The sequence below is a fragment of the Piliocolobus tephrosceles genome, chromosome 5 (assembly GCF_002776525.5).
Source record: "Piliocolobus tephrosceles isolate RC106 chromosome 5, ASM277652v3, whole genome shotgun sequence".
NCBI classification, from domain to species: domain Eukaryota; kingdom Metazoa; phylum Chordata; class Mammalia; order Primates; family Cercopithecidae; genus Piliocolobus; species Piliocolobus tephrosceles.
In genome coordinates, this window is record NC_045438.1 from 25,179,860 (window position 1) to 25,190,672 (window position 10,813).

A 10,813-nucleotide genomic window follows, 5' to 3' on the forward strand; every position below is an offset into this window, starting at 1 on the left:
GCCTGAAAATTGGCCATAGGACTTGTAAGTATGATGCTATTGGTCATGTTGACCAAAACAATTTTGGTAAAGAGATAGGTAGAAAAGTCTGATTGTACTGGCTTCAACAGAGAATGAAAGGACAGTATTTGGAGACATTGAATTTAGCCAACTGTTTCTAGTTTTGTTTTGTTTTGTAGAAGGACAACAGCAAAAGGTAGGATTAAGAGAGGGTTTTCAAAAGCCTGGAGATATTATAAGCTGTGTGGATGCTGATGGAAAAAAATTGGCAAAGAAGGAAGATTCATGAAGCAGAGGAGCAAGGAGAATTGCTACAGAAATGTCCTTAAGAAAGGGGAAGGGGCTTGATCTCGGGCACAAGTGGAGTAGTTGGCATCTCATCCATGGGAGCAGGTGGAGACTGATGGGAAGATAGGGTGGTGAAAGCATACAGAAAGTCTCCATGGATTTTTTAACATTTTATTTTGTTGTTGAAGCAATGTCATCACTTGAGATTGAGAATGGGGTAGGTAAGAAAGAATAGAAGGCATGACATAGCTATTTAAGAGAATGAGTAAATGAATGAATGGCTTTAGGAAATATCAAAGGATTGTTGCAGTACTTAGAGCCCACATGAGTGGTCATGAATTTGAATTGAGATCAGACACATACCTGTGAGTGTTGTTTTCTTAAGCCAATATTAATACACAGATGCAAGTGTTGAATAGATTGAGATCTTAACTTAAGCAGAGTTGGAATGTTGCCAGATTAGTAAGAGGATAAAAGAGAATGGCTAGAAAGTTGTGGAGAAATACAGGGGAGTATTATGATGATCGATGCACAATGGACTACAGGAGGGAAGATAAGGCATAGAGTGGGGTGGCAGGGCTGGGGTGTGTGTGAGAGGAACTGGAAAAGATAGGACAGTAGTCCCAGTAGCATCGAAGAATTGTTGGAGGGAGTAAGTTCAAAAGATAGACGATACGGTTGAAGAGAGACAACTAAATTGAAAGTGGCAGATCAAACCGAAAGTAAGGTATTTAGTAATGACACCACCTAGGGTATGACCACAGGCGTGAATAACTCAAGGGTGTAGGAGAAGATGATCGGCAGAGAGGAGGTCTTAGAAATGGGAGGTCAGATAGCAGAAGGATCATTTGTGTGGGTGAGATCATAATAATATAATATTGAGATCTCAATAGAGATAGTATTAGAAATAATTATAATTAAAATCACAGCGGATCTCAAAGATTGGTCCGTAGACTAGCAAATGCCAATGTCCCTGACTTTTTAGAATTGCAAATTTTTGAGTACCCCCTAGATCTAGTGAATGAGAAACTCTGGGAGCCGGGCCCTCCAAAGAGTAGTTTAACAAGTCCCCTAGGTGATTTTGATTCACATTAAGGTTTGATAACTATTAATACTTCTATAGTAGCAGATGATAGATAAATTAATAGCTTGAAGAAGTAACAAAAAGTTCAATAAGTTAGCATTAAACTACACCTGAAAGTTGTTGCAAGGTTAAGTGAGAGGAACCTTAAAATTAAAGGGAGCAGCATTTGTAAAGAAAAGCTAGAATCATGAAAAGACCTAAGGTAAGATCAAATGAAATTATGGAGAAGTGTAAAATTCTTAACTGTTAGTATCTGAAAATCATGCATTCCTTGCTCGGAAGGCATTGCATTAGTGCTTTAGGAATCCTGATAAAACGTCACAAACTTCTGTTCATTGGTATTAGGGACAGAATAGAGTGAGTGCTTGAAGAACTGCCTTGGCTTACCAATCTCTCTCTCCACAACTTCCAGTCATCTCTAGGGAACCTAGCAGAAATAGTTCCACAGAGCAAAAGTTATAATACAGAATGTGATGAAAGGAGGACGCAGACTCTTAATGACGTCAGGTATTCCCGGGACCCGCCCACCGTGGGCGTTTTCCATCTACAGCCAGGCGCCTCCGGGGGCGGGGCTTGCTCAGGGTTGACGTCACTACTGAGCGACGGGCGCGTTCCGTTGGCGGCGGATTCGAAAGTTCTGACCTGGGTTTCTCTGCCTGAAGAAGCGTTAAGAGGTACCGGATTGTTATCACTGGCCCAGTGTCCCCGGAGCTTGTGTGCGATACAGAGAGCACCTCGGAAGCTGAGGCAGCTGGTACTTGACAGAGAGGATGGCGCTGTCGACCACAGTCTCCCAGAAGAAGCAGATAAAGCGGAAGGCTCCCCGTGGCTTTCTAAAGCGAGTCTTCAAGCGACAGAAGCCTCAACTTCGTCTGGAGAAAAGTGGTGACTTACTGGTGAGATTCCATCCCTTCTCGGGCTGGGAATGGGGCACGGGAGAGGTAAGGGCAATAACCTCCAGCCTTTGTTTTTCTGCCCCGAGCCAATTTATAACTCTTTCAGGCCCATGTTTAAGGCAGTTCCAACAAGGACAGGATACGTATGCCCTACCCTGGCATATCAGTTCATATCCCTGGCGCTCAGTTGTACCGGGCCGCGTCGAAACGTAAATATCTGGATCTTCTTAAAGGGAAGCTCTTAGTCACGTGAGCTTAACGTACAGTTACTGCTTACAGTTTTTAAATATTGCTGTTTAGGAACACAGTAGGGCACCGTGATTAATGTACTTGCAAAGGGTATGAAAGATTCACCCTTTAAAAAATAGATTTTGGAATTCAGTCTCTGCCATTTTTATTTAGCTATTGTAAAAGCCATTGCTCACATGCCTTTTAAGGGCCTCCCTTCTTGCCTTCCTCCCTTGCCTCCCTCCGTCTCTATTTACGCATTTAACCAAACATGTTGCCCTATTTCCTCTAGGTTAGGGTGCTTACTAAAGGACCCTGATGGGAAAGTTTATTTGTAGGAAGAATGCTCTCAACTGTTAATTCATTTTGCTAGACAAATAATAGAACACCTAGTCAGTTTTTAAGCTAGACTACTAAAGCCTGCTTATCTGACTCATAATACCTGAAGCATAATATTCTCCTAATAAGCCACAATCAACCCACTGTATAATAATGTTTCTGTCTTGAAATAAATTCAGTTTGTGTGTTGAATGCTTGGAATATATATTCCTCTGGCACAAGGAACGCCAACCACAGGAGGCATGTTCGGTATCTTGTCCTTGGCTTTTTGAGTAAAGGAGCCATTACAAATGGACACATAATTTCCAGGAGATCAAGGTACAGAATTGTGGGTAATAAGAGCATACTGCATGAATAGTCTTAGGAATGCATCATCCTAGCGGTTCTTAAACGACATTGGTTTTTCTACCTCCTCTTTACTCTTTTACTTCCCGGAGTTCTCCACTGCTACCCTATCTGTTTCTTCCTTTTTGCTAAACTGCTATAGAATTGTCGCCACTTTTCTCCTTATTTGGTCTCTGAAGCCAAAACACAACAAAAACAGATTTTCCCCTAGAAAAGTATTACTTCTATCTCCTGTACTTCTTTTTTGTTACTTTCTTAAATCCTGTAAGAAGAGGCAATACAGGCTGTCTTGTGCTTCGACCCCAATTAACTACCCCATGCTGGTGATAGAGGTGGCACAAATGAACGGAATTAAAATGAAATTCACTTGCAAAACATTTTTACATAGTGTATTATGGAGCTTTCACTGGGGCTTCTAAGTGGAGGGAGAGGAAATGTACCTGATCAAAGATATCCAGGAGACTACCAGCTGGTGCAAATTGCTTAGTTGAAATTTCTCAAGTAGTTAGCATCCTCCCACATCTACCCCTTTCTTCCTCCGAAGAACCCATGGACAGAGGAGCTCCATAGTGCGGTGGGATCCAGGTGGCATGGGAAAGTGGGTGAGTTGAAATTTCAAGCGGTTGCATTGATGGGGTATAGAATGTACTTTTGGTCACTAGCTTTTCCCAGGTAGTATGCTCGTCGTCTTTGGCTTTCATTAAACAGTTCCCCTTCACTGTCTTGTATATGGCATGGTTTATAGCTTTCTGCTCACCTTTGACACTTCATAATCTTATCCAGTTCAATGAGTTAGCAGAAAGTTCAATGAGTTAGCATTAAACTACACCTGAAAGTTATTCCAAGATTAAGTGAGAGGAACCTTAAAATTAAAGGGAGCAGCCTTTGTAAAGAAAAGCTAGAATCATGAAAAGACCTAAGGTAAAATCAAATGAGATTATGTAGAAGTGTAATTCACTTGCATCCCACATCATCCACAAAGTTTTCTATAGTTAAGGCAGTTAGTTTTGATCAGTTCTTTTTTCTGAACTTGGACAACAGTAAGAGTATACATCATACAGTTGAGCTGTTGGGACTCTTAACACTGTTGTCCAGGAGTTTCATATGTTGATGCCTCCTAGTGTGGTATGCAGCTTCTTGAGGAGAATGAGTAGCTCCTTCTTTGTCTCCCATTATCTTTAACACAAAATTAATCTACTTTTATGCTGCATTTGTACATGATGTTTCTTCTGCTTGAAGAAGTCTTCTCTCTACTTGGCAACCTATAATTTTTTCAAAATCCAGTTTGTATGTTACTTCAGTGAAGCTTTCCTTAATGTCCTTAGAAAGGATCAATCTTATCCTTCTCCATCATCTGTTGTCACACATTTGCCTTTTTCTTTATGGGTTTTATTATCCTACTAGTCTGGGAGCTTGAATTTGGAAATTTTTGTATTCCTGGTGTTTTGCATAATGGCTTCAACATTCTGAGTCTACAATTAATTTTGTAAATGCAACTCTATGTGGATTGATGTTATTTCTAGCATTTTATTTATAATTTCTTTGTGTTATTTTATCATTCTTCACTGGCTGTTTGTTATTTTGTTTGTTTTATGCCTTATTTGATTGTTTAGCCCCAGGGATGATACTAGGGAGAGAGTTAACATGTTACATGTAAAGAAATGCTCTGCAAATATCTGGGTGCTTATAGTTCATGTAAAATTCAAAAGTGCTATGACAAAGGGAGGAGGAAGTCAGACTGGCCCAGTCTTTCTGTCAACTGAGACTGTCAATAAGTATTTCTTTATAAATTTCCTTTGATTTATTTTTAAGCAAGCAGATTTTTAAAAGTAACTTATTGATGGAATAGCTTACCTTTTTCAAGTTAGAATGCCTAGCTAATACCCTGAAACTAACTTTTGTTCTGACCATTTTAATATAAACCTTAGTGCATTGAAGTAGCACCACTCAATTAACTGTTTCATGACAGATATAGGTTGCTTGAAAAAATTTTTGTGAGATCTGAAAAAGTAATACTAATTTATCTCAGTATCTGTATTAGGGTTCGCTAGAGGGACAGAACTAATAGGATAGATGTATATATGAAGTGGAGTTTATTAAGGAGTATTGACTCACACAGTCACAAGGTGAAGTCCCACAGTAGGCCATCTGCAAGCTGAGGAGCAAGGAAGCCAGTTCCAGTCCCAGTCCCAAAACCTCAAAAGTAGGGAAGCCGACAATGCAGCCTTCACTCTGTGGCCGAAGGCCCTAGAGCCACTGGTAAATTAGTGGTGTAAGTCCAAGAGTCCAAAAGCTGAAGAACTTGTAGTCTGATGTTCAAAGGCAGGAAGCATCCAGCATGAGAGAAAGATGAAGGCTGGAAGACTCAGCAAGTCAAGTACTTTCACATTCTTCTGCCTGCTTTATTCTAGCCATGCTGGCAGCTGATTAGATGGTGCCCATCCAGATTGAGGGTGGGTCTGCCCAGTCCACTGACTCCAATATTATTTTCCTTTGGCAACACCCTTACAGACACACCCAGGAACAATACTTTTCATCCTTCAGTCAAGTTGACACTCAGTATTAACCATCACAGTATCCACGGCTCATGACCATGAAGAGGAAAGGGTATTCCATCTAGGTTAGTGAATTAAGTCTTAAGACAGTGTGGTTTAATAGAATCTGATTTAAAAAAAAATTTTTTTTTGCCTTATTTGGGGAGATGTGGTGGGGTCTTCATGCAATAATAATTATTAGCTACCTACTATGTATTAAAAAATGTGTTAAGGGACACTGGGGATAGAGTGTTGAAAAGGCTAGGCATAATTCGTGTCCTTAGAGTACACTGAGGAAGACAGCTAAGTGAGAAATTACAGCATGATGTAGTCTATGCAGTGATAGGAAGTTCAGATTGCTGTGGATCAATATAACCTTACATATTGGGGGAAGCTGGACTTTTCAGAGAAGTCTATAAACAAGTAGGATGCCTAGAGGCAAGGTTGCATTTGAATTCTCAAATTCAAAAGGCTTAGTGTAGAACTGGAAGCTTAGAACAGTGAGAGGTGAAACTAGAACCCCAGTCAAGTGGGATTTAGTGTTAAGGAATTTGGAATTTATGCTGAGGGTATCTGGAAGCTGTTTACTTTTAGAAGTACAAAGTATAGATTAACAAATGAAATTGTGCCATATTATGGGGTGTTTTTGCTACCAAAATAAATGGGCTATCATTGAAAGTTTAAAAAATAATTGGCACAGTATAATGTAAATAATTGGTATTGGGTTGCTTTACCTTGCTTTTCTCTTGTGAGAATCAAAGAAGATAGTGCATCAAAAATGTACCAAAAGAATATCCACCTTTTATAGATTGTTCATCTTGTTTAAATTCCCAAACCTCTGTTTTCTCCACATATCACTAGAACATTATTAAACACCTATATAACAATCTATTAAAGATTTCTGCATTATAGAAAGCATTAAAATACCATATTACTAGTTATTTAACATTTGATGAACTGTGGGAGAGTGTTCAGTACACAAGATAGTGAATATTAAGTATTGTGTATAAATTGTTCTTCTAACTGCAAAGATCTCTTGCCATGATGTAAATAACAAAATAAATCATGTTAAAGACACTATCTAATTGGATCTAAGTTGGTAGTGCCTTCAGGTACCTGGCAGAAGTAAAGGATGGGGAAGATACGTCCAATAATATAAATAAGAGTACTACATATGATCCTAGATTGGAGACTGAGATACAACTTTAGCTCACTTCACATTGTCTTCTGCTTGGATTACATGTACTTTAACTTTTCTCCAAATAATGTGCTTGTAGATTAGGACTTTTGTTGCTTTGGATGGTGATTTTGAGTAAAATACTTAACAAAATGTTATTTTATATGACATATCAGCATTTGTTTATACATATATGTAATCAGATAATATTGATATATTATCTGATGATGAGTACATATGTTTTGCTTATATAGAGCTTGTTTCTGTAAGAATGTACAGGAAAGTGTCAGCAATGGTTGATTGGGGGATGAGATGGGGAATAGACTTATTTTTGATAGTCTACCCTTTTATAAACTTTGTTGTTTTATATTTTTAAAATAATTATAGACTCAAAAGAAGGTGCAAAAATAGTACACAGTTTCCATGTATCCTTTACCCAGCTTTCCACAGTTCTCATATCTTACATAACTATAGTTCTTTTATTGACTTTTAAATTTTTCAGTCTGCTTATATTACCTATTTTAAATAAATTTTTAAAAGAGGCTTGAAAAGTATTAATAGTAAGTATGGTTATTTTATGATAGTTGTTGGATGACAAATAACTTGACCTTTGTGCATACACTTTTCAATTTAGCAGACTTAAACAATTTCAACTATTAACATGTTTTTAAACAAATATTTCAAATTAAATATATCTGTTTAAAAATCTTTGACCTCAGATTGTAGTATAATAGCCTAAAATGTAGTTGTTGGTATGTTTTGATTTAAAAATTTCTGGAAATTTTAAATTATGTTATAAATTAAAATCCATTTGGAATCAGAAGCAGGAATATTTGTTACTAAGTGAATCTTACATACATTTTGATATATAATGATGCTTTACAAAATGGCCTTTGGTCTGCCTTGCATAGCTTGTTTTATGTATTGCAGTGACCAAGTCTCTCTGTAGGGAATCTAAGAGGGACTGAATTCTATGTAATTTTAAATAGACTTAATTTACTTAATCACAATGGTAAATAGTATAACAATACATTTTGAGATAATTAATTTTTAAAAATCATTATTTCAGTGCATCAGTATTTGAGCTTAAAAATCCACTTGGATTTTCTGTTTTAAAGGTCCATCTGAACTGCTTACTGTTTGTTCATCGATTAGCAGAAGAGTCCAGGACAAATGCTTGTGAGAGTAAGTGTAGAGTCATTAACAAGGAGCATGTACTGGCTGCAGCAAAGGTAAAATCCAGATTTCTTTTCTCGAGCAAGAATTAAACTTCAAAATTATCACTCGTTTCATCACCTCTCCCTGATTTGTATACCTTACTCAGCTTTGTTGAGTTGATATTTGGCCTTTTATGAGTTAATTATTTTAATTAAGGAGTTAGATTACCTCCATATGTATATTATTGATTTCCAATGGTAATATTAATGGCTACTGCTTTAGAGGAAACATTCATGTTCCTACAGACTGCTAATCTGTAGACGGAGAAGATATATCACCTTGAAATTCATCAAAACTTACTTTCTTCTTGATTGTTTAAAATTATCCTAATTACCTCATTGTATTAGTCCATTTTCACACTGCTATAAAGAAATACCCAAGACTGGGTTATTTATGAAGGAAAGAGAATTCACTCACTATCAGAAGAACAACATGGGAAAAACCGCCCCCATGATCCAATCACCTCCCTTTCTCAACATGAAGGGATTACAATTCGAGATCAGATTTTGGTGGGGACACAAAGCCAAAGCATATCACTATTTGATTTCTTTTAACTTTGTTTTGGCAGAGGTTGCAGTGTGCCAAGATGGCACCATTGCAACCTAGCCTGGGCAACAAGAGCAAAAGTGCGTCTCAAAAAAAAGAAAAAAAAAAAAAAAATACAAGTAGAGATGATTGCTTTTTACTGTTATTTTTATGTAATGTTAAGAATATGTTGTCTACGGCGCAATTTTCCAGATATGTTCCTGAAAATGTTATTTCCAAATGATGTTAATCAAGGCCTTACCTTAAACACTTCTGTGGTCAAATAAGTGTAGATAACCTGGCATACTGTACTTCCTTGATTAGTCACAGTATTATCGTAGAACTTGTTTCTATAAGAATATGTAAGAAACTGGCAACCACAGTTGACTGGGGATGATAGAGGAGAGAAACTTATTTTTGACAGTCTACCTTTTTGTAGACGTTTTTATTTTAAATTTATTTTAAAATAAGAAGGCACAAAAAATAGAGTTCCCATGCACCCTGTATCAAGTTTCTCATAATCCTAATGTCTTATATAACTATAGTTATATAAAGTTATGAAAGGCCAAGAGAGAAATACAGCAGTAAGGAAACCTGTTGAACTCCGTTTAGTATTTTGTAAGCTTATTTGAGTACATAATATACTCAGCATTTTGTAAATTCATTTGACTATTCAAACTTTCTTTTGAAGTACACATGATATTATCTTGTAGAACAGAGAAGTACTAACCTAGATACAGATTTATTTGATGGTCTTGTGGAAGTCTAGAAGTGTGCATGTCTTGGCATTTTCTAGGGATTTTAAATTATCTTGCAATTATAAACATTCCGACAAATTTCTAGACTGTTAAAGTCAATGTAAATATTTTTCTGCAGGAAAAACAACGCTTCAGATATTGAAGAATATACATGTATTTTTTTAAATTTAGGATTTGTATTAATAAACTGTAGGTTTGTTTACTTAAAATCGTAGATAAGTTTTAAAAAAAATATTCTGACTAATGCTGTCAGTCTTTTTACAACTAAAAATCTCCTTTTTAAAAAAATTTGTACCACACAGACTATATATTTTAAAAATAATCTACTTAACAAATTGTTCAGCATAAGATGACCATTTTTAGTCTCAAATGATTATAATTCCAGTCCAAATATAAGAAATTTAATGTTGCAGTGGATTTTTCCTACTTTATAGTTGTGAAATATCTGATTTATAATAGACTTTTTGAGTTTTAGAATATTGTTTAACTCCTTAACTGGTATTATGTAACTCCTAATTTAGATAACTAAATTGTCTAAAAATTTCAAGTTCGAAACCATTAATCTGAACACTTTTGATTTACAGTGGAAGAAATTAACATCTAGCGGTAACTAATAAAGCCAGGTTTTTAGAATCTAGGCATGTTTCATATTCATTGAGATAAGACTCTTTTTAGAGAAATCTAAGACTATAAGACAAAAGATTCCCTAATCATCTTCCAAATTGGGTTTTATAAAGTCAGTCTTGCATATTATGCACCCAGGACTATTTAACTTTTTGTTAAAGAATGATGTTTTGTTTTTCATAGATATAATATTAATCTTATTTTTTCCCCTCTTACAGGTAATTCTAAAGAAGAGCAGAGGTTAGAAGTCAAAGAATATATTCTTGAAAGTTATTATGATGCCTTCTTTGGGGCGGTAACAGATCATAAAGACTTTTTTACACATCAATTTGGGATTATTAAATATTGGCTATAAGTGATGTGTGTGTTCGTATTCTTTTTCTGGCATGAAATATCTCAAGTAAATGCGTAGGACTATTTAACTCTTTTATGAGAATTACTATTATTTTTATTTTAAATGTCCTCTAGTTCAGTTTGCTTTTGCTGCTATTGCAAATATTTTATGTATCAAAAATGAAATCTTACTATATTAAATGCTTTGAAAATGTACTTCTTAGAATTAAGTTTATATATTTAGATTTAGCCACAGTTAACTATGGAATTTAATCTCTGAAGAAAGACAAATGCAGTCAAATCTAGGTGCACTTTCAATATTTTAACTTTTAATGTCTTTGCAAAGCAAAGCAATCTACTTTTACATTATGCCAGTAGTAATGTTATAATTTCTCAACTGGACAATTATAAACATCAGGTAGGTTTTTCAAAACCTCTCTCCCTCCCAAAACCAAAATAATAGA

General features: G+C 36.0%; 1 protein-coding gene across 3 annotated transcripts; it reads left to right on the forward strand.

Annotated features, from left to right (window-relative positions):
* Positions 1-1,656: 1,656 nt before the first annotated feature.
* Positions 1,657-10,375, forward strand: CENPW (centromere protein W). 3 transcript variants are annotated; one of them, XM_023230670.2, is made up of 3 exons: positions 1,657-2,313; positions 8,010-8,123; positions 10,235-10,375. In XM_023230670.2, the coding sequence occupies exons 1-3, from the start codon at positions 2,143-2,145 to the stop codon at positions 10,259-10,261; spliced, it is 312 nt and encodes a 103-aa protein (XP_023086438.1). In that variant the 5' UTR covers positions 1,657-2,142; the 3' UTR covers positions 10,262-10,375. The 3 variants fall into 3 exon arrangements, with proteins under 3 accessions (XP_023086438.1, XP_023086439.1, XP_023086440.1); XM_023230671.1 differs by having other exon boundaries at positions 1,657-2,268; XM_023230672.2 differs by having other exon boundaries at positions 1,657-2,268; positions 8,050-8,123; positions 10,235-10,373.
* Positions 10,376-10,813: the final 438 nt, after the last annotated feature.

Coding starts and splice junctions, on each gene's coding strand:
- CENPW (XM_023230670.2), top strand. CDS start 2,143: ATGGCGCTGTCGACCACAGTCTCCCAGAAGAAGCAGATAAAGCGGAAG. Junction 2,314..8,009: donor GGGAATGGGGCACGGGAGAG/GTAAGGGCAATA, acceptor TCTGTTTTAAAG/GTCCATCTGAACTGCTTACT. Junction 8,124..10,234: donor ATGTACTGGCTGCAGCAAAG/GTAAAATCCAGA, acceptor CCCCTCTTACAG/GTAATTCTAAAGAAGAGCAG.